The 24,110-nt window shown below is 38.0% G+C and overlaps 1 protein-coding gene across 2 annotated transcripts in view; it reads left to right on the forward strand.

Annotated features, from left to right (window-relative positions):
- Nucleotides 1-7,571: 7,571 nt before the first annotated feature.
- Nucleotides 7,572-24,110, forward strand: part of LOC126337024 (cytohesin-1) — a 211,468-nt gene continuing 194,929 nt past the window's right edge. The window contains exons 1-2 of one of the 2 annotated variants that reach the window (XM_050001300.1): nucleotides 7,572-7,822; nucleotides 20,342-20,415. In XM_050001300.1, the coding sequence (XP_049857257.1) occupies nucleotides 7,753-7,822; nucleotides 20,342-20,415 (144 nt within the window). In that variant the 5' untranslated portion in view covers nucleotides 7,572-7,752. The remainder of the gene's footprint in view (nucleotides 7,823-20,341; nucleotides 20,416-24,110) is intronic. The other variant, XM_050001301.1, reaches the window with a different exon arrangement.

The following is a 24,110-nucleotide window of genomic DNA, read 5'->3' on the forward strand; positions in this document are numbered from 1 at the left end:
TTAACAGACTAAAAGTAGGATAAATTCAGCGATGTTTGTTACAGGATTTTAGTGTGGGCCATTTATGAGTTATCGTATTTTGGAAAGTTCCCTCACTAATGCTTCTTCAATAGCTCTGGTTGCACACACTAATGAATGGCGCAAGTACACACACTAGTTATGTGGATTCTGACTAGAAATTAGACAGCTGACTGTAACAGGTTGTGTTCAAAATTACCACTGGTAGCAGGAATACATGCTTCCAGTATGGTATAGAATAACTGCTGCACGTGTGCTAGCATTTCAGTGGAGATGCCCGAGCAAGCAGCAGTAATATGTCATTGCATATTATTGGATGTAGTTGGCATGTCCTTGTAGACAGCATATTTCAGCTTCCCCACAGAAAAAAGTCTAAAGGTGTCAAATCTGAGAAATAGGCCAGACAAGATACAGGTCCACTGCACCCAGTCCAATGATTTGGAAACAATTCACGAAGACATGCTGTAGTACTTTGTGCACTATGGGCTGGACAGCAATCATATTGATATCATAGGTTCCTCCTAGTCTGCAAAGGATCACCTTTTAGCATCCATGGAAGATGGTCTGTTAGGAGGCTGTGATACCTGTGCATGTTCAGTGTTCCATCTATGAAAAAAGGGCCTCCACCTGACAAAACCAGCAGAGATTGTCAACAGACAAATAGTGCATGATTTCATGGTTTACCTGTCCAGGATTGGTAAATGTGCATTTCATTACTAAATAATATATGTGATGCATGTGGAAATTTTGGTCTTATGTCCAAGTGGTAGGTGCATCAAAACAAAATGTCCGGACACTCTGTAACCAAAATTGTACTGAAACAGAGAATGACAGACTAAAGGCCGAAATACTAAATGTCTTTTTCCAAAGCTGTTTCACAGAGGAAGACTGCACTGTAGTTCCTTCTCTACACTGTCGCACAGATGACAAAATAGTAGGTATCAAAGTAGATGACAGAGGGATAGAAAAACAATTAAAATCGCTCAAAAGAGGAAAGGCTGCTGGACCTGATGGGATACAAGTTCGATTTTACACAAAGGGCGCAAAGTAACTTGCCCCCCTTCTTGCAGCAGTGTACCTTAGGTCTCTAGAAGCGTGTAGCATTCCAAAGGATTGGAAAAGGGCACAGGTCATCCCCGTTTCCAACAAGGGACATCGAACAGATGTGCAAAACTATAGACCTATATCTGTAACGTTGATCAGTTGTAGAATTTTGGAACACATTATGTTAGAGTATAATGACTTTTCTGGAGACTAGAAAGCTACTCTGTACGAATCAGCATGGGTTTTGAAAAAGACAATCAAGTGGAGCCCAGCTCATGCTATTCATCCACGAGACTCAGAGGCCCATAGGCATGAGTTCCCAGGTAGATGCCGTGTTTCTTAACTTCCACAAGACGTTTGATACAGTTCCCCACAGTCGTTTAATGAACAAAGTAAGAGCATGTGGACTATCAGACCAATTGTGTGATTGGCTTGAAGAGTTCCTAGATAACAGAATGCAGCATGTCATTCTCAATGGAGAGAAATCTTCTGCAGTGAGAGTGATTTCAGGTGTGCCGCAGGGGAGTGTTGTAGGACATGTGCTATTCACAGTATACATAAATGACCTTGTGGATTACATCAGAAGTTGACTGAGGCTATTTGCGGATGATGCTGTAGTATATTGAGAAATGGAAAATTGTACTGAAATGCAGGAGAATCTGCAACGAATTGATGCATGGTGGCAATTGAATCTCAATGTATACAAGTGTAATGTGCTGCGAATACATAGAAAGAAAGATGGATGGATATGGTGTTATGGGCGCTCAACAGTGTAGTCTTTAGCATCCGAAGAAAGAATGATCCTTTATGTTAGGTTAGTGGTTTTTAATGTCCCATCGCCAACGAGGTCATCAGAGATGGAGCACAAGCTCGGGTTAGGGAAGGAAATCAGCCATGCCCTTTCAAAGGAACCATCCTGGCATTTGCCTGAAACGATTTAGGGAAATCATGGAAAACCTAAATCAGGATGGCTAGAGACGGGATTGAACCGTCGTCCTCCCGAATGCGAGTCCAGTGTGCTAAACACTGCGCCACCTCACTCGGTGAAAGATACTTTATCATTTAACTAAAATATAGCAGGTCAGCAACTAGAAGCAGTAAATTCCATAAATTATCTGGGAGGAGGCATTAGGAGTGATTTAAAATGGAATGACCATATAAAATTAATCGTCAGTAAGGCAGATGCCAGACTGAGATTCATTGGAAGAATCCTAAGGAAATGCAATCTGAAAACAAAGGAAGTAGGTTACAGTACATTTGTTCGCCCACTGCTTGAATACTGCTCACTGGTGTGGGATCCGTACCAAATAGTGTTGACAGAAGAGATAGAGAAGATCCGATGGAGAGCAGCACGCTTCATTACAGGATCATTTAGTAATATCGAAAGTGTTATGGAAATTATAGATAAACTCCAGTCGAAGACTCTGCAAGAGAGATGCTCAGTAGCTCAGTACAGGCTTTTGTTGAACTTTCAAGAACATACCTTCACCGAGGAGTCAAGCAGTATATTGCTCCCTCCTACGTAATCTCGCAGAGAGACCATGAGGATAAAATCAGAGAGATTATAGCCCACACAGAGGCATACTGACCATCTTTCTTTCCATGAACAATATGAGACTGGAACAGAAGGAAGAACCGATAGAGGTACTCAAAGTACTCTCCGCCACACACCGTCAGGTAGCTTGCGGAGTATGGATGTAGATCCTGTCATAACATCCATGTACAGAAGTTAACATGATTCTCATAATTGTTTATATGCAGCTCTTGATGGAAAGAAATATGGTAGGGATGGAATCTATGTCAAAGCAGAATGCGTAGGACACTTGCCTGAATCATACCGCTTCCTCATGTGATTGCTAGGGAGCTAACATCCGGATCAACTGTAACAGCAGCAAGACCACTTATTTCCCCATCTTCTGTTGCCACTTGTTTCTTTTTGTTACATTGTCTACGTTTTACCATAATTGGTTGACGCTGCTGATAAATAATTGTTGAGATGGTTGACTTCTGTTGAGATATATTGCCACATACACTGTTACATGAATGAACTGCATTCCTCCTACACTCCCCATAGAGCTTGAGCAAGATGACAGTTATTTCTGCATTGGTAAATCCCAACTTACCGCTTGTATGTCACACACCAACAAAGCACTCAAGGAGCACACAAGTTCACTGTAAGTAAACATAACACAACATAACAGGGTGGACAGCAATCTGTGGCTGTTTGTCGATAATGCTGTGGTGTATGGTAAGGTGTCAAAGTTGAGTGACTGTAGGAGGATACAAGATGACAGACAAAATTTCTAGTTGGTGTTATGAAAGGCAGCTAGCTCTAAATGTAGGAAAATGTAAGGTAACGTGAAGTAGTAGGAAAAACAAACCCATAATGTTCATATACAATGTTAGCAGTGTACTGCTCAACACAGTTATGTCATTTCAACATCTGGGCATAACACTACAAAGCGATATGAAATAGAAAGAGCATGTGAGAACTATGGTAGGGATGGTGAATGGTCAACTTAAGTTTATTGGTTGAATTTCAGGAAAATGGGGTTCCTCTGTAATGAAGACCCCATATAAGACACTAGTGTGACTTATTCTTGAGTGTTTGCGATCTGTGCTAGGTTCGGATTAAAGACAGACACCAAAGCAATTCAGGGGTGGGCTGCTAGGTTTGTTACCAGTATATGCCAACAACATTCAGATGGGCAGAGATGCTTTTGGAACTCAGATGGGAATCCCTAAAGGATAAACAACTTTCTTTTCAAGAAACACTATGGAAAAAATTTAGAGGGCTTTTGCAGCTGGCTGTGAAACGGTTTTACTGTTGCTAACATACATTGCTTGTAAGGACTACAAAGATAAAATATGAGAAATGAGGGCTCATACAGGGCCATATAGACAGTTGTTATTTCCTCTCTCTATTTGTGAGAGGAACAGGAAAGGAAATGAAAGGAAGTGGTTCAGGGTACCCTCCACCATGCACCATACTGTGACTTGCTGAGTATCTACGTAGATGTAGACTGACATTTGGGATTTTTACTTTGTTTTTGCTAATGAGAAAAGTGATTCTATTGTATACCTGTTTCTTCACTCCTCCCTTTAAGAAGAAACTTTGTAAAGTGAATTTATTTTGATTTAATCTTTCCATTTCAAATTAACAGCCATTTGAGCCGTGGCTGGCTCATGCTATGCGTTGGATTAAACCTTGGTTGCTATTCTGTGTTTAGTCTCCCACAGTTATCGCGATTATGCTGTTATCCTCTCTTTCTGTGGATGGCAGCAATGGTGTGTATCAATATCTGCACCTTGGACTATCTTTGGCCTGGCACTTATAGTTTCCAGTTGGGCTGTGTGCAGACAGTTGGTCGGTTGGCGTCGAGCAGCGAGGAAATCTACGCAGCATGTGGTTTGGCCGGGCCCACTGGCAGCCTCTATATGGTGTCAGAGTGTGTGGTGCTATTCCCATTGCTATGGGGTTCGTGACTCACCAATCCTGGACATGAACGTTGAGTTTGGACGTAATCTACCAGCAAGTCACCACTGTTCACATTGTGTCATTTGGAGTTTGTTGTCGGCTGTTGGGATATTCCTGCCAGCAGCAACATGTGTTTTCAAGTTGGCAAATTTTAGCCACCCTCCCGTGGAGTTTAACTGTACTTGGTTATTTGAATTGAAGTGCACCAATGGAATCTTCTGCCTTGTGGCCGTTAACATTCCGGCTACCTGCCCTGGCCGTTGATGTAAATTCATACAGTGTGTTTTCCTTATTGTGTTGTCAATGTCCAGCACGGTGTGTAGTTTGACAGCTCAATGTATAATTGATTGTGGGTGCAAATACCTTCTACGTTGTTCCATTGAACTCCCTGTTGTATGCTGGTTGGGTGAAGTAGAGGTTACCTTGTTGGTTGGGTTGTCATCGCATCAACAATGGTTGGGCCAACTGCCTGTCTCACCTAAGCAAGTGTTAGTGTTTGAATGCCAAGCCGACCTTCGGAACTTCAGAGTGCCCTTGAGTCTACTGCCTTTTCTTGTTTGTTCTTGTTGTTTGTACTTGAATGGCTTCTAGCTAATTTTTAGATTAAGGTTGTTTTGCCCTTAAGGCATCAGATGGTTTGGGCCTTCAGCCTAATTTAAGAACTGTTTTATGTAAGGCCTTTGGCGTTTTTTAAATTAATGTTATTGAGTCTTAAGTGTTGGGCCTTCAGCCAATTTTGAATTTAAGTTTTTGCTCTTAAAGTGTCAGATTCTTTGGGCCTTCAGCCCAATTAAGAAACTGTTTTAAGATAAGGCTTTCCCTTTTAAATTCCTGGTTTTGGTTGAGCTTTAAGTTATTGGCTTTCAGCTGCTTTTAAATTAAAGTGATCTTGCCCTTAAGGCATGAGATTGTATGCCACATTCAGCCGCTAATTAAGTTCCAAAACTGAAGCTGTGGAAGAAGAAAAAGAAAAAAAAGAATAAGAAAAAAAAATTCTTTGCTCTTGTGATGTTTGATCAAATAAAAGGTTGTATGTTCAAGTGTAACTGACAGCCACTTATTTTGGCCCCTTTCCACAACTTAAACCACCTGTCCTGTCCTGTGGGTTTAGCAGCGTGTCTCATCATTCTTCTTTTGTTTGCATTTCTTAATTCATTGATAGTCTGTGTCATATAGTGATTCATCACTTTAGCTTTTGAGTTTAGCTGTTGTGCACAACATCTTTTTGTTATAAAGTGGGCTGTTATATTCATTTTATGGCTAAGCTTCAGTGCAGTGGCTAATGTTTTGTGCACATGTACAGTATATTGCTTAGGATTTTTTTCATTCCTTCGAGTTCTCTTCACAGTTATTAATGATGCTTGTTGTGTTATGTACACTTGTCACTAATGTATGTGGATATTCTAATGCATTATCCTGGAAAAACAATTAGCTCCAATTTTGCTCGCCAGGTGCAAATCTGATGCCATGATTGCAAGAAAGACTTATAGATGTGTTTCCTTATGTGTGGGTCAAGAACAACCCATGGGCAGAGAAGCTCTAAGAATTGTGAAAGGCATGGTATTGATTTTATTATTAACTGCAGCTTACACGATTTGTTCAATATGCGTTTGAGAGATGCTGCATCTGTAAAACAACGTGATCAACAGTTGTTCGAAGCAGTTCTGGTGGCTTGTGAGCAATGGGTTCCTGTATACTAGCCTGCAGATCAGGTATAGATTGAACATGACCCTGCTAAACAAGTTCTTTTAGATATCCCCGGACCTAAAAGTCACCCATGGGTTCAGACTTGGTGATCTTGCAGGCCATGCATTTGGAAAATTTCTGGATAGAACATGTGCTTGGAAGGTTGCATTACGAAGACCTTTCATTGGTAAGCGACATTAGGTGCTGCCCCATCTTGTGTGAAAACAATAGTTTCTATACAGTTGCGCCAAAGCATGAATCGCATGCTGTACAAGGTGGTGTCAACGTGCAGACCTCACAATACACCTAAAAGGTTCTCTCGGTGTAGTCTCTTCAAAGAAGAAACATCTGAGCATAAAGGTGCTTGTGAATCCACTTCATACAGATATACCTGATTAAAGCTGTATCTTGTGCATGATCAGAAGTAGCTAAATAAACTGATGAAAACTGTATCCTGTGCACGATCAGAGGTAGCTACATAAATCTGAATATTAGTGGTGTGAGCGGCAGCCGAAGTGGCGGCGAGGACGACGGTGCCGGGCAGAGGCGGAGTTGCGAGAGATTAGCAAGCGGCCGGCGACAAAGTGTCGCCACGGTGGCAGGGGTGACAACAGAGATGTCCGGGATGATGGGGCGGTGATGACAGCGACGGAAGACGACGGCGATGGCGGTGACAACGTGAGAAGGCGGTTGCAGGAGCACAGGGACTAAACAATGTGACGAAGGCAGGAAACTGCGAGGAACACAGTAAATGACAACAAGCAAGGTCGCAATTATCAGACTGATACTACAGGGTGCCTCTAGCCAGTCTAGCTGACATGACCAACGAATGAGGTGGAGGACAACAGGGAGAAGCTGTCAATCTGGAAGTAGAACATTGTATTTGATTATGTGAAAGTTTGTGATTCCAACCACGGAATACCATTTTTTGTAGTTAACATGCATATATTTACTGTAGCTCTACTAGTGTGGGAGTATGAGATTCCGACCACGGATGACATTTTCTTCGTTAAAACAGAGAGATTAAACTTTCTGGCAGATTAAAACTGTATGCTGGACGAGACTCGAACTCGGTAGCTGTGCCTTTTGCGAGCAAGTTCGAGTCTCCGTTCAGCACACAATTTTAATCTGCCAGAAAGTTTGATGTCAGTTTACACTCCGATGCAGAGTGAATATTTCATTCTAGAGACATAAAAAAATTTATTGTTGTTCTACTAGCGTATGAGAGAGGGATTTGAAACCGCGGATCACCATTTCGCTAGTTAACACACAAATATTTACTGTGATTCTTCTTGCTTTTATGTCACACAAACAATACGTCACTGAATGCACTGAATGTGTTTGAAAATCCTGCCATGCAGCTTAGTTGCAGAGAACGCCACACGGCGCGCTAAAGACGCCCACAGAGAGTACTATGTATTTGGTGTAAGCAATTTTTTTACAATTCCCGTTGCAACATCTTTGGTGTGGAAGAAAGCTAATGGTTACGTAAAATTATTTCAGTTTTTTATGCGTTTGTTTTTCTGATGTGGAAGGAATTTGATTCCTTAAAAATGAGTACTTCGTCGCATGTTCCCGATACGTTTAATTTAACAGGTAAGCTGTGATGAGAAGTCTACTGACATAATGTTCAACGCTAATGGCATAAAAGCTATTGATCAACCCCTTTAAACCTTGTTGTTCTATTTTAAACATTCTGTTGTCAAATCTAGCACCCTTTATAAACTTAACACGCCAATACATTGTTGTGTATTACGTCTACACCAAATATTGAAATTTGTCCGTGACATACAGCTGATACTTGTCACGCACTCTGCAACTCGTTCTTGGAAGTCATCTGTCAAAATTGCGGAGCGTGTAGTCTGTTCTAAAATTGTTCAAAGTATTTGTTTTTGGACACGAACTGAACTTTGATGATCGTATTGTGACCCCCAAACTTCGTTATTAATATACAATAAAGAACGTGCTGAATTTATTAGCTGTCATAATTTGAGACAAATGCAATGTTTGCATTAAACTCTTGAATAATATTTCATATATCCTATGCAGTTTATATATATATATAGAGAGAGAGAGTTTTCGAACTTATGATTGTATTGTTCTCTTTGTGATTGAGATAATACAAGTACTTTACATTTTTTGGTCATGAGCTATTATTATATAGAATTTTCGATCCTAAATAGTAACTCATCACACTGTATTTTACTATAATAGAGAACTGTGATAATTTGTCGTACATCTAATCCACAACTTACTCATCCAACATGTTTGTGCCGTTGTTTCAAAAGTAGTAGATATCCATGAAAAAGACATATTGGTATGCACCATTGTAAGTATTACGCCAGTGTACTAGATGACATTTAACTAAAAGTATGGGTGTTATTTTGATGACTTCCTTATCAAATTTGTCCTTAATGCCCGGTGTCTTTTGACACATGAAACTAATCACACTGGTCAATAAAACAAAAACAAGATCCCATATGTCAGCAAGTTATCTGAACCAAAAATTGACAATTGTGCTACATGTAGAGGCATGTTATAAGATTGGGTCAAAGTGACAGAGTAATCAGGCCCTGTGTTTTTTGACAGAGTGCTGTTTGTTTTCTTATAAAAAAAGACTTACAATCTTGTATTTAAAACTATGTAGCTCTTTTCCATTTATAATTATATTATAATCGAAAAGCACATATGAATTGAAGTAGAAACCTGTAACTTAAATTTATGTTTAAATAAGATATTAGGTATTATTGTCACTGCTTGAAAATTAATTTATTGATGTTGGGGTGAAGGACATAGAACATTGAATAGTTCCTTCTCCAACAAGATGTGTATTGCTTGTGAGTAGAAAAGAGTGAGTATTAATGCATAGAAATCTATACTAAATGTGTCATCCAACAAGAAAAAAAGACACAGATATTACATTAACATGTCACTGCTGGCAGTCACAGTATTACCTGGCACATTGTGACCACAGCTGGACATGCAGAGCCTCAAACTAATGCTGTGTGCCTGTCCTGGCCGTGAAACTTCATTAATAAGTGTGCAGCAGTCAGTGTGTTACACATCCCCATCATAATTAAGTCGCTGCTATTCAAAAAATGGCCAGTCTCTCTGTATTTATTCCTTTTGTAAAATGAGTTGCTAAATCGGGTATGTGTAAGAGATGTATAGCTATAGATGATGAATAATAGAACCATGTCCAATTAAACTGAACTTCAGGCAATTCCACTAAATATTATTTTGTATGTTCATTTAACATACTTTTTAAATGTAACTATTTTTGTCTGTAGGCTGATCCATGTCTGTTTACTACAACTGATAATTCAGGACAACTAGAAAACTGTAACCACACACTGTTTATGATTTTTAACTTTTAAAATCTTTTACAAAGCTGTTGCTTCACCTTTATGTGATAAGTCATACATCACAATTCATTTTTATAGTCCGTCAGCTTCAGTCTTTTGCTACTAAAACATATATGGCAACAGTTACTGTCACTGTGATCTTAGAAAAAGTTTAAGTTAAAGGTACTCTTTTGTTAACTATCTGAATGGCTTGGCAACAGCAAAGAGGAACAGATATAATGTCTCTACTGTTGAGACACCTTATGCTACTGACATCTTTATCAAATTGTCTTTTATGCTTTGTTTTGCCAGTCTACACCCAAAAATACTTTTTAAAAGTATAAGCAGGTCCTCGACAAAATCCTATCAAAATCAAACCAGACCTCAAACTATAGGCATATTGCAAACTCGGGTAGTATGAGTGTGGCCTTTTCTGAATTTGATGCTGGTACCATAGGAACCAAAGCAAAATGGATGCACCTGAATAACTAAAGCTAACTGAAACAAATTTCAGATGGAGATCAGATGTTTGAGTGATTTAACCAGCATTTTTCAAAGATTGTTGATAATCTGTTTTGAGGAATCATGCAAAACTGTTGTTCCCAATGTCACATATTATTTTTTTCTGTCCTCAGTAACGGGGAAAAAAGTGTTGAAATTGCAAGAACCACAAAATCTTATTTGTGTAGAGTTGATGTTGTTCCAGATTATTTATTGAAAAAGAATTAATTGATTGATTGATTGATTTATTTATTCAGCAGCCATTTGATTTGATACATGTTGTATCTTTACATATAGGCATTGTCATGTTTTACATTGAAGTTGAGAATACATTACAATTTCACATATACATCTTCAAATTGATACTATTATAAAAAGTGATAATGATACATGTTAAAATCCCATAGGTTAATAATCATAATAGTCTACAATTATACAAGTTTATAATCACACATTATTTATTCATACTTTTGCTGTAGTCGAAATATCCCTTTATTGAATGAAAAGGGTTTACTTATACAGCTTCAAATTAACAATATTATAAAAAGTTAATAATAACACATGTTAAAATCACCTAAGTTAGTAATCATGATAGTCTACAATTATACAAGTTTATTGTCATACCTTATTTATTCATACTTTTGCTGTAATCAAAGTATTCCTGTATAGTATAGAATGGGTTTTCTGTCAGTATTGGTTTAATACCTTTTTTAAATTCATTTATGCTCTCTGCTTTTGTGATGACATTTGGTAGACAGTTATAGAGGCGCATTCCTATGTATGTAGTCCCTTTCTCATATCGGCTGGTCCGATGCTGAATTGCCCTTAGTTTCCAGCAATTCCGGGTTTCATATTGGTGTACCTGTTTGTTTGTTTGGTAGAGATTAATGTGTTTTTTAGTGAGTATTAGAATTCTGTAGATGTAGACATTTACTACCGTTAGGATATTTAGTTCTTTAAATTTTGGTTTGCAAGTGGCTCGCCACTTTTGTCTTGTCATTATGCGGATTACCTTTTTTTGTATAATAAGGATCTTTTTCATATTTGATGCACTCCCCCAAAGCTCAATTCCATAGGACATAATGGAATAGAATTGTGCAAAGTAATATTTTATCAGAGTTTCCATATTAACAATTTCACTTAGCTTCCTAATTGCAAAACAAATCGAGTTAAGCTTATGACACAGCATTGATGTGCTCTGACCAAGACAGTTTGTCATCTATGTAGAGACCTAAAAATTTCGCACTTGTTACTTGTTCAAGACTGTTGTCATTGATTTTTAATCCTATCAAATTTTGTTTGGGTCTGTTATTTTTTAAACAGATAAAATTAGTTTTCTTGTAATTTGGTACTAATCTGTTGTTGCAGAACCAAGTATCAAGATAACAAAGAATCCCTTCTGTGTTTAGAGCACATTCTTCTAAGTTTGCACCCTTTATCACAATATTGGTATCATCAGCATAGAGGATGGCCTTATTTTGGATGCCACTGGGGAGATCATTTACATAAATCAAAAAGAGTAGTGGCCCAAGCACGCTTCCTTGTGGTACACCATGTGTAATTTTCTGTGTGTCAGAGTAAAATGTATTTCCTTTTTCATAGTTCTGTGTCAATGTTAATCCCTATGAAATGTGTAAAATGTTGCAACATTTACAAAGAAACAACATTTTTACATAAATAATGTTTTCAGTGGCGTACTGTATTCGAAAACATATTGACAGAATGTAATTATGTTGCGACATTGCTACAGTATAGGAATTTACCCGGCTTTAAATGTTCAGCTGATACCAACGTATTTATTTGGTTTATCAAAGACAGTGTGACAGTGTGATCCCTCCCCCCCCCCCCCCCCCCCCCCCGCCCCTCCACACACACACACACACACACACAGAGGATTTTGTATCTGAGCAGTTGTTGCAGCATATATTTCAAGTGGTGTAACTGCTAGTACAACCAAATAGAGATGCTTAAAAATAAGTCACAGCATTTCTAGCTTTTGGAACTTTTTCATGGAAGAAAGTGGTGTTGGCTGGAGACAAATGAGCAGTTTTGTGTTTGTTTGTGTGTGGGAGGGGGATTGGGTCACTCAAACCTCACACTAGGAGTAATCCACTTGGGTTTTGCTGAACCCGTCCGGGGCATTATATTTCAGAATGAGAAGAAAAATCAATTGGATTAGTATTGATCAGACTGGATTGAAAAAAAAAAAAAACTGTCTGAGAACCAGTTGTAAAGGTTGGCAAAAGAAAAAGAAAAATAGAGAAAAATTACACTGGAAGAAGCTTCTCCTGTTGTGATGAACCAGATAATCATGTGAAACTTTTGGAAAGAAATGACTGAAATTCGGAAATAAATACGCTATTTGTAAGGGAGCACACAGTATAAAGGAAACGGCGGTTAATAAGGAAGCTTGGCATGGAAACATACGTAAGGATGCTACATTACTTACTTATAACCTGCTGCAGAAATCTAAGGATTTTTCTGCAGCAGGAGTAAAACTATAACAGCTAAGCAATGATGTTAGAATTTGCCTTTTAATATTGACATCTGGATGAAAATAAAAACAATCTGTATGGCACACTGAATAGAATGAGTGTAAAATTCTGCATTGTTTTTATAAAGAAAACCAGTAAAATAGTTGAGAGTAGGAGAAGAAGTGATAACTTGAACAGGGAGAAGAAAATAGGATGAATTTTGCTGTTTTGACTGTAAACTTTTTCAGGGCAGTTGAACCAGAGATGATGTGAATGTTAGGCCTAGATGATAATAGTTTTTTGAATAGTAGACCCTCGGTAGAGTTAAACCATTAGAATGGCTCTTAGAAAATTTATTTGCAGTTCGAGATTTGCTGAAGTCAGCAAAGAATAGTGTGTAAGCTATTGGGGGGGGGGGGGGGGGGGACCAGAATTTTTAATAGTAGTAGTACAAAGGTACACGTGATTTAACTCATCAGCAAGTAAAAGGTGAAACTGCCCTCAGTCTGCAGGTAAGTTTGAACTCGATGGCACTTTACTTGTCATGGTCTCGACAAAGGTGGTGTGCATTTTGCCTTCCTCTGGTCTTTGAACTTACATATTCAGGTATAGAGGGACCTAAAGTTTAACATGGACTCCAAATCACTGTACAACTTGGCAATTTTCACATGTACAAATCATAGTTGAAAGAAGTGGAAATCAATGGAAATAATCGTGTCACTGAAGTTGATCGAAATCCAAAACATTGGATTTGAATTATTCACTTAGAAGTATTAGTAACAAGTCTGCCTTTGGAGAGATGTTGCTTTCCCCAAGCCTTTCTATAATTTATGATGGGTTTACTGTGTAACTGTACATTTAAATAACTGTGAAATATGAGTATTATGTTTGGTGTAGTATTTCTGTTATCATCAGTGTCTGAGAAATGAAAACTGGTTAGGGACTGATTTTGAATTTAAATGCATGGTGAAAAGTTGTTTGGTTTTGTTACAAAATAGATAAATGGACTGCCAAAGTCAGATAAGTCATTAGTGAAAATGTTTCACTGCATTAGAACTTTGAGGAATGCTTCCCATCTAATTATAATTTGTGTATAATATTGTGATCATGAACCATATAATATCACTTGTTCCATACTGTCATAAGACCAAACAACGGATATCCCTTATCTACTGTACTTGAACCTCAAGAAAGTAGATAAAGTATTACCATGAGTATTGGCCCTTATTGTGTAGGACATTGAAAGACATCTGTGTGAAACCTTATCAGGTCGTTTGTGATATACAAGACCAGATTTTTTTTTATAATAGGGAACACATATCTGTCCCTTATACTTTGTTATCCTGGTTTTCTATGGCTGATGAAGCAAGGAGAGAGCACAAAAATGACCAGTTCTTCCATGCCACTGAGGATGGAACAAATCATAAGATTCAATGATAATTGCAGAATAAAAAATTGGTGCCAGTTAATGAAACAAATATATAGATGGCAGTGAAAAAAAAGCAGATAAAATGTTGCTGTCATTTACTATTGAAGGAATGAACAAAGTGACAAACTTTAAGAAACAGTATAGGATTGAATTAAATTAGAACAGCACTTGCTAAAGAAAATAGAAGCAAAAAATTAACTTCAAAACAGAAAAGCAATCCTTTGTTTCCGTAAAAATGTTGCAGAACGCAGTGACCACTGACTTTTAACATAATACTAGAACTGCATTTGAATATATTCAAGTTGGAGTTCTCTTGTCGTATCAGAAGGAAAATTTATTCCTTTCTTCACAGAAGGAAGATATATGAATGTGTGAAAAGAAAATCACTTTTTTTAAAAAGATTGATAAACTTTTTTGTCCTACATCTTGTTTCATCTGTAATCGTTTGATTATGCAAGGTTCTAAATAGTTTAATTTTTGCTGTTGGTTGTTACCCCAGATCACATATATATCATTCAATGAGTTACAATTAATTACGTTAAATAGTTAATGTTTTCCTGTATGTTATTACATTTTGCTGTTTGCACCAAAGAAGTTCCATGTTTCTTTGGCCTTCTTGTCTATTAACTGGTAGTTGACTCTCTTTGTCCACAAAATTTTAAGTGTTTGGTTAATTCGAGAGCTGACATGTTTTTAATATTGTTCAGTTTCATTATTTAAATGCTAACGTTTTAGGTTAGGCTTTGCCATGACTGTTATTCATATCAAATGACACAATAAGTCTACTGATACCAATCACTGTTTATTTATCTCCATGACATGTTTTGAAGGTATAAACCTCCATCATCTGGTGAATTTACACATATTAGTTTGAAGTGTGTGTTGTGTTATGATTTTGAGTTAGCTTGTGGCACTGTCTCCATATTACATGTAAACTTATGATGGGGAAAGGAACCTGTGACCACTGGGGACAGAGCCACAAGTTAGCCCAAAATCGTAATGCAATACACACGTCATACTAATACATGTAAATTCCCCTGATGATGGAGATTAAAACTTCGCAATGTGTCTTGGCGACAAATAAACAGAGACTGGTAACAGTAACTTGAAGTTTCATACTATTTAGCATTTTTCAACTGAATGAAAACATTTAAATATCTTTGCATGCCTTTTTCTTTTTCTTTGTCTGTTTTTCAGCATCCTCCAACAACAGACAATTTAGCTCATCATTAGTCTTCTAGATATTCTTATTAGCTTTTTAATTAGGTACCATTGTGAACAATACTAGAGGCAGAGCATATCTGTCTTGCATATCCCTCTTTAATGCCAAAAAGTGTTGATGTGCCATTTTCTCTCCATATACATTTACAATTTCTCAGGCAGTTTAAGATATACCTTCAACTTAATCCAAATTCCTTCAAAAACTCAAAAAGGGTTCTCAACATTTCTTCATATGCACTGTTACTGGTGACGAAAGATCTGTAGGCCTCTCTGTATCCTCTTTGTCATTTTGCAGTTGTGATTCAGTTATAAATCAGCATCACAGAGAACAGTTAATATGGGAATAGAACAGAAATCATAAAAGACAAGGAAACTGGATAATATTGGTGGTTATAATCAAAAGTGCAGCTACTCACAGAGATCCAGTGTGGGGTGTAATTATCAAATGGCAGTGAAACTTGGTAGATCTTCTAATGCGTTAATGCAGAACCCATTTACACTGATAAAACAATTAATTCCAGTTTTGGCCACCATGTGCTAGTGTGGCACTGTGAATGCAAGAAAAGTGTATAGAAATGTTTCCATATATAATATCTTCGAAACAAGATGCAGACAGAGGAGGCCAGACAAGTGAGAAAAGCCTAATGATGATTTTATTATTAACTGCCACTTACACAATTTATGTAATATGAGAACTGGAGACAGTGACAAGCTGCTACATCCATAAACTGATATGAACAACAGTTGCTTGCAGCAATTACAGTAGAATCTGAGCAACATGTTCCTGTATATTGGCCTTCAGATAAGGTAGAGGCTGAACATGCTTTTGGAAGGTTGTATTAAGCAGATTGTTCATCAATGACTAACATTTAATGTTGCCCCATCTTGTATGTAAAAAGTGGTTTCCACACAGTTGCACTCTTCTAAAGCAAGAATCACTTGCTGTGCAGTGAAGACACCATAATGTGCAGACATCAGGGTGCACCTTACAGGTCCTCTGGGTATGTTCTTTTCAAAGAACAACAGACTGCGAATAAAGGTGCTTGTGAATCGACACCATCCAGTCAAATACGGTGAGTGTAGTGGCTCTTTGTGCACAACACACGGTTTAACAGTACCCCAAATTCAACAGTTCTATGTATTCACTGCATCCTGTAGTGCAAAATGTGGCTTGTCATTCCATGGAATATTGCCCAGCCACATGTCATCAACTTTGATCCAAGTCAGAAACTGAAGATCAAATTCAAAACCTTGCTGTGTATTATGAGGTTTCAGTTGCTGCACCGTCTGGATCTTGTACAGATACCAATGTAAAATAAACTGCAAAACTTTCTGTATTGTTGACTATGGGATGGACAGCCCTCATGACACTCCACGAACACTAACACTACCCAGGGCACCTGCTGTATGGTCACTTATAGCAAGAGCAACCGTGTCAATCACTTCCACCAGGTTAAGATGCCTTTCTCTTTCGGGTTCAACACCAAGCCCACCCATGTGTTTAAATTTCATTATCATCTTCTTTAAACCATTTAATGACTTCAGAATTCTCCTCATTTGTTTTAGATGGTGATACCCTCTCAGTGCGGCACTAATTGCTGGCGTTCACATAAAACTGTTTTGCTAACAGCACGTAGTCTCTCTCCTCGATAGCCATACTGTCACATTATGGCTTGTCAAATTACAGTGTGGGTGTCATGCCATCATATAATCGGTGAACACCTGGTGGTCACAATTGGAACTAATATTTTCTCCACCATATTTTGGTTCCACAGTAACACATTAGTATGTATGTCAAGTTTTGCTGCCATGTGATAATTACAGCCCAATAGGACCTCCATGAGTAGCTTCACTTTGTTTACAACCACTCAGTACTACATAGAGATCAGCTTCATGAAAATAATAATAATAATAATAAGGGAACGAAAATCTGGATTTAGTATAATGACCAGAAATTGCTTATTGACAGGACAGATTGACAAACATTTTGTGCTACATGTTAGTTAGTTAGTTAGTTATATTACTTGTTCCATGGATCATGAACACGATTCTTTCGTAATGATGTGGAACGTGTCAAAGTACACAAGATTCATTTATCCCAAATAATCATTGTTAGTCTTATATACGCTACAATTGTTAATGCTTACTGTATATCTTTGGCCTATGTCTAAAAATTCATCTATGGAGTAGAAGGAGTTGTCATTCAGGAATTCCCTTAACTTACTTTTGAATGCCGATTGGTTGTCTGTCAGACTTTTGATATTGTTTGGCAATTGACCAAAAATGTTTGTGGCAGTATAATTCACCCCCATTTGTGCCAATGTCAAATTCAATGAACAGTAGCAGAAGGTAAATGATGATGGATAAAAAGTCCTTGATTCACTTGTCATGTCAGATTCATAAAAATCCTGTGTTTTCGATTATTACGCACATCATCATCATCAGTGGCTATATCTGACTGTTGTGTTACTGATTAGGCTTCCGCTTTTATAACCAGAGGGCAGCATCTGATTGGCTGGATTACATTATGATGATATCATGGAAACTGTGCACATATCAAGGTGCCGTAATAATGGTTGCAGGCTCTGCCTAGTGTCGCTTGTAGTGCCACACTTGCATTGGTCGGTAAAGTTTTCCTCTGTACTCTTTGTTTACCAAGTGCATGCACCCTTGCCTTTTTAGGTGCATAACTGGTGTGTGCACTAAAGTTGGTTGCTCTTAAAAGTGTAATTTCAACTGCTTCCTTGACAAGAGCGTCCCAGTAGTTTGATGGGTAAGAATTTTCCTGTGTTCAAACAAAGTCTTCTGTTTATTTAACAGCTGTGCTTGACCACTGCTGATTATTTTTTTTTTTTTTTTTTTTTTTTTTTTTTTTTTTTTTTTTTTTTTTGAGATTCCTGTATTTAAGGTTATACGAATGCTTAACACCTTAATTGGCAACAGTTTGTATAAACTGGTCAGCATAACTTTTGCCACACTTGCAAGGGATGTTACAAACCCCTGGTACTCTCACACTGAGATTATTATTAATTGGTTGCAACATTTCTTTAATTTTCATGGTTAGACAGAGGTCTGGCCTGATTCCTTGCATGTTTAGGACTCTACCTATTGTACTAGTTGCTGCATTGCAGAATGGAAACAGTGCTGCAAGTTGGCCCTCCTGGTTTGGTTGAACAGTGTCACATCCTTGTTTCCTTGACAGCATTGACCTGATATCACAGACAGAATACCTGTTCAGAAGGAACATGATCATGAGGTGCTTAATCTAAGAGCTGAGGTGCTACTTGTCCAAAATAGTTTTGGCTCTTTATGTTACAGTGCTCAGCATAGCTTGTTCTTAGCTGGATGGTGAAAGCTACACCCATTGAATTAGAGCTCTGTGTATGTCGGTTTTCTACGCACAGAATGCCTAAGTTGTCCATTTGATTTCCATTCAACCCATACTTCTAAGAAAGGAAACTTCCTGTCCTTCTCCACCCCTATTGTCAGTCTTATGTTTAGATGTGTATCATTCATGTGCTCAATGAACTGCTGCATTGTCTCACTCCCATGTGGCCGGAATAAAAATGTATCGTCAGCATATCTGAAGAAGTGGGATGTCTGTAACGGAGTGCTGTTCAGCACTTATGCATCAAAATCCTCCATTAAAAGATTAGCTCTGGCTGGTGGCGGTGGTGAACCTATGGCTGTTCCATCAGTCGTTTCATAATAATGTCCACCATATAAAAAGTGACTGATTGACAAGAAGTGTCAAAATGATTTTAACATTTCATTGATGCGACAAGTGACCAATAGTTAATAGTGTCTGTTCTACAGGACCATTGTACAAAGGGAGACCACGTTTAAACTGATCTTGACGTGACTTAGGTATATGCTCATCTGCTTTATCACATTAATAAACATTTGTGAGTTCTTGGTATGATGTACACAGTGGTCAACTGTAGCTGCCAACCTATATGTAGGAGAGCTGATAGCACTAACAGTTGGTCTCAGTGGTATGCCATCTTTTTTGTGTCTTATGCAGACCATATAACCTAAGTGGCCTTGGTGCTCTTGATTTAAACCTTCATGGATATGTCATAGGGGTCAGTGTTCTTTAGTAGCTCCCATGGCTTACTGCTAAGTGCCAAAGTCGAACCCCATTTGAGGATCCAGTATGTGCAGTCTTCCAATACCAGATCCACTTTCATACAATAATCTGTAGCATTGAGGATAAGCGTAAGCTTTCCCCTTCTCATCCGATAAGACAGTCAACTCCTTCCCCACTGATTTCAGTCCATGTTTCTCCACCCTGCTAATATTGGACTTACATAGCTTGAGTGTCACTAAAATCTGGTCTGTAGCAAGCCATACCCCATCTGCCACTTCTTGTGGAATATGTCACATTGCTTGTTCTACTGCACTTACAATCTTGGCCACATTTGTGCAGCTGGAGCAAAGTTGAAAGCTAATGGCGGTGAGGAACTTGAGAAATCCACAGAGTGTCTTTGTTGGCAGAGCTGAAGAATTCAGAGGCAACATGATGTCAAGAATGGAGAGGGTAGGCTTGAGATAGGAAAAGCTGGAGGACACGAGATGCATAATGACATGAAAGAATCTGGTAATCAGAAAAACTGTTTGACATTTCTGTTGACCTCATTCAGTATTAATCTGTGTAATTTATTTCTCACTATTTGTGGAATAGTATGCCCCTTTATAAAATGTTTCTGTTGTTTTTTGGGATTGTAATGTGTTTTGATATGAAGTAATCTATTGTAAGATGAGATACTATCTTCCTGTTTGAGTTGCTTTTTATTTATTGAGTTTCTGTGTATCACATTGCTCGAATATGTGGTTTTGTGATTTTTGTGTAAGATATTTCTTTCTTTAGATTATGATTGCTGAAATGGAGAAATATTATACTATTCATCCATGTGATAAGACTAACAGGCATTTCTTTTCTAAATTTGTATTGAGGCAATTGACTGTCTCATATAGCGAGAATTGAAACAAGCTACCTAAATAGCAGTCAGCTTGGATAGCTGCGTCCACTGATATGAAACATGGAGACAAATGATTATTTTCTCCAACATTGCTTTCAAACAAAATTTAATGTTTCACCAAGTGAACAAAAATTAATCTTAGTATTGTTTTCATATCTTTGTAGAACTCACACCTGAACAGCAGAAGATGCTCATTGACATCAGAAGACGCAAGACTGAATTGCTGCTAGAAATACAAGTAAGTGTTTACATTAATTCAGAGACTATTTTATGTTTATAATTCATAATTACGTATCTTCTGAAAAGTAACTGAATAAACTCAGGTCTGGATAAAATAATTCTGGGAATGACTTAAAAATGAAACATCTTTTTCTTCTCCTCCCAAAATCTCTTCATTCTTTTGCCGAAGCTCCTTTTTCTGGATGATCTTCGTTGTTGTACACTGAAATTGTCAACTTTCGTTTGAAATACCCCTTTACCCTAAATCTCTCTCTGACTAATGACTGATGCCAACTTCTTCTGTGTTCTTTCTTACATCCTCAAATCGTTAGTTATGTAATGTAGATGAAGATTTTCTCTGTCAATCTGCGTTCGCTCATTCTTTAGAGAGTTGCCCATAAAACTTCAGCCTTCTCTTGCATATATTGTCTTCAACCCCCTTCGCCTGTTTATACACACCTTCATTCTTCCTCTTTGTCCATGTATCATCGTTTCTTTTTTGCAGTCTTAGGATCTTCCTTAAAATTGTTCTTTCCCTTTTCTCTAGTTCTTCTGTATCTCCTTTCTTATTCAGTTTCAGGCACAGTGAACTAACTGTAAAGTATTACTGGTTTAATAATCGAGGCGTACTGCCTTTGAACTGTACAAGACTGTTATTTTGTTATATTTATTCTGTACTAAATGCTAGGTCTATCTTTCTAGCTCGTCCTTTGTTTGATTCTTTATTACGCCCATTCAGTTGGGATTCATTTAACAAGATACGTTAATTTATTTTTTCTCTGGATTGTTCTAAAGCCAGTGTTCAGATGAGTATCAACTTCATGTTTGTATTCCCTGTGTTTTGTTTTTAATAGAGATCATGGGACCTGTTTCTTATGCTATCTTGTACAGCTTTTTTGAGCATTATTTCAGCTGCTTCCTTATCACATCATCTGTGAAAACTAAACACTCCACCTTCACACCATACATCTTTGAACCCAAACGGATTCTTCTTTTATGACTTGCTTCCATGTTCTCATTAGCTTTGCCAGGACAGTGGTAAACTAGTTGGGTGATAGTCCATCTCCCTGACCAGCTCCTGTCTAAATCCAATGGGCTCTGAAATTTCCCTTTGGTGATGGTTTCAATTAGCATTTGATATATAATTGCTCTAGTTTTTACACCTGTTCTCAATTGTTCCAAAACATTCAAGAAAATCTGCTGATCAGCTGAGTCACGTGCTTTTTTAAAGTCAATGAACACAACTATAGTATTTCTACTTCCTATTGCTCTTACTCTGGGGATGCTTTTCAGACAGAAAATCTATTCATACAGGACCTTCCTCTTCTGAAACCTCCTTGGTAGTCACCTGTTTGATGATCCACTTCTTCTATTATGTTTAATAAGACTTTGGAAAGTACTGTGTAAGAAACTGGTATTAACCAAATTCCTTGGTAGTTGTTTGAGTCAGTGCAGTCTCCCTTATTGTGGAGTGGGTGTATAAGCACATATTTCCAGTCAACATGTAGTTTTTTTCTTTTTTTCCCCCAGATGTCAGAAATTATGCGATGTAAGTTTTCTGCTGTCTGATCCCTCAAAATTTAAACATTTCAGCTGTTATTACACCCTCCCCACACTATTACTGTTTTCAGTTCTTTGACATTTATTTTTATTTTTGTGATCCTTGGTGGGTTTGACTGTGGATTTACATTTGACTGTCTCTTGAAGTTTAGTCTTTCGGCAATTGTCCTTGTTACCATCCTGCCTTTTGGAACAGATACTCGGCTTTGTGATACCATTGTAGTTCTTTTGAAGCTTCTGTAAAATCCGCTAGAATTATATTGTTTTAAGCCTTTTTTCAGATTTTCTACACCAGTTCCATCATACTTTCTTTTTTCCTCTTTAATAAACTTTGCAGTATTTTCTTTTGTTTGCTGAATTCATTCCAGTTTTCCTCAGTTTTGTCAAAGTAACATCTCTTCCAAGTCCTTAGCCTGTTATCAAGGGCATCATCACATAGTTGTGTTTCTGTTTCATACTTCCTTTTCAGTCGCTTTTGGTAACAATTCCTCCATTTCCTCTCAGTTGTTAATCTTCAGCTTTGAAAAATACTCTTGGTAGATGTTCTTGTTCTGTTTGATAGTTTGTGTAACAATCTTTAGTTTTTCTTTCCAACTCTGTTTCGGGTTCTATTTGAGTGAAATTTTACTTTAATTTCCAAGGGGTAATGGACAGAATTGACGCTTTAGCATTTGAGATCTTCCTTCTATTTTGTTGTTGTTATTGTAACGTGGTCAAGGCAGTAGGTCATGCCCCAACTATTTTTCTTCCTTGGGAGGGCTCTGAAATGAGTAGGCATAACTTTTAGATTGCACTGCTTGCGAAAGGCAGTTAATCTTTTTCGATTTACTGGTTACTCACCAGCAAACCAGTTGCTTCCCTAGTCAGTAGCAGCCCGAAGTTGAAAACGAGAGTAACAGTTATCTGCCCATTAGTATTTTCATGTGACTCCATTTCATAAACACTTATGCCTCATTGATTCTGACGACTTAGATTGAATTAATAGACTGTACACACTTGTATTCATATGGCATATGGCCATACCCTTCATTGAATAGCCCAACATCCTCGAGGTAAATGTATTATTGATTTCTCTCGTTTGTTTTTGGAAACGAAAAGCCCGTATGCAGTTCGCTTGTTATTTTGCATCCAAGTCTTAAGCGTAACGGCAATGCCCTCTAAATAATGGGAACATTCCTCGCAAAAGCCGTTAAAACGTGGTAATGAGCTGTCCCGGTAGAAAGGCGGCGTTCCGCGCGTGACTAAGAACTGTGCCACTCCGCCGTGTCGGGGTTATTCCCGACTTGTGACGTCACAAGGACGCGGATAGGCAAGGACGCGAGAACGGCTGCGTTGCTACCCGCCGCATCTCCCGCGGGGTTGCAGCTGCCATGTTGTTGTCGGTTAGCGCGAGTGTCATCCGCGCAATCTGCGGCACAAACCGTTATTTCGAAACTGTGTTTGAGGAAGTGTGTTCAATGCCATTCACGAATGAAAAGTGCCCAAAACCACATAAATTAATGTAGAAAATTTATTGGTACCAAAAAAAACGTAAATAATTCACAAAAGTTAAAATAAATTTGCAACTTTTTACCGCAGATTTTTCCGTTTAGTTTGCAAAATTGTGTGTCTCTTCCGAAGACGTCTTGCACGCGTTCAGAAAAATAGTACTGTTCATAACTCTGGTGATTAATTCTGACAGAATTTTTTCAATCTCGTAGACTTAAAGTCTGGCGACGTTTCTGGCAATTGAACGTGTATACATGAAAAGTCGGTCACGCAACATAAAGTGTTACATATAGATGTGTTATCTGAGGTGCTCACTATTCAGGTAGGGATTGCGTTCTAGTACGAATATGTCCAGTCTCGTAGACCAAAGAATTTATTTTACAATAAAATCAAAGAAATATCAGTATGTGAGCCCTATATGACAACAAGACAAAACTGACCGATTTTGTCGATCACACCGCACCTCCAGTTTACAGGAAATCTTTTGTTAAAAATGTATTTATAGAACAGCATGTTGATTTTCGTCGCAAGGCGGATGGCAGTTGTGAGTGTTGTTGATATGGTATTGCATGAGAGTGCTGTCATTAGTAAATAACATGAATCGAAGTAAGAGTGTGCTAAGGTTTTAAGGGGAGATAGTTCCTGTTACTTTAACGGTGAGTGACG

This window comes from Schistocerca gregaria, chromosome 2 (assembly GCF_023897955.1).
Source record: "Schistocerca gregaria isolate iqSchGreg1 chromosome 2, iqSchGreg1.2, whole genome shotgun sequence".
In the NCBI taxonomy this organism is placed as follows: domain Eukaryota; kingdom Metazoa; phylum Arthropoda; class Insecta; order Orthoptera; family Acrididae; genus Schistocerca; species Schistocerca gregaria.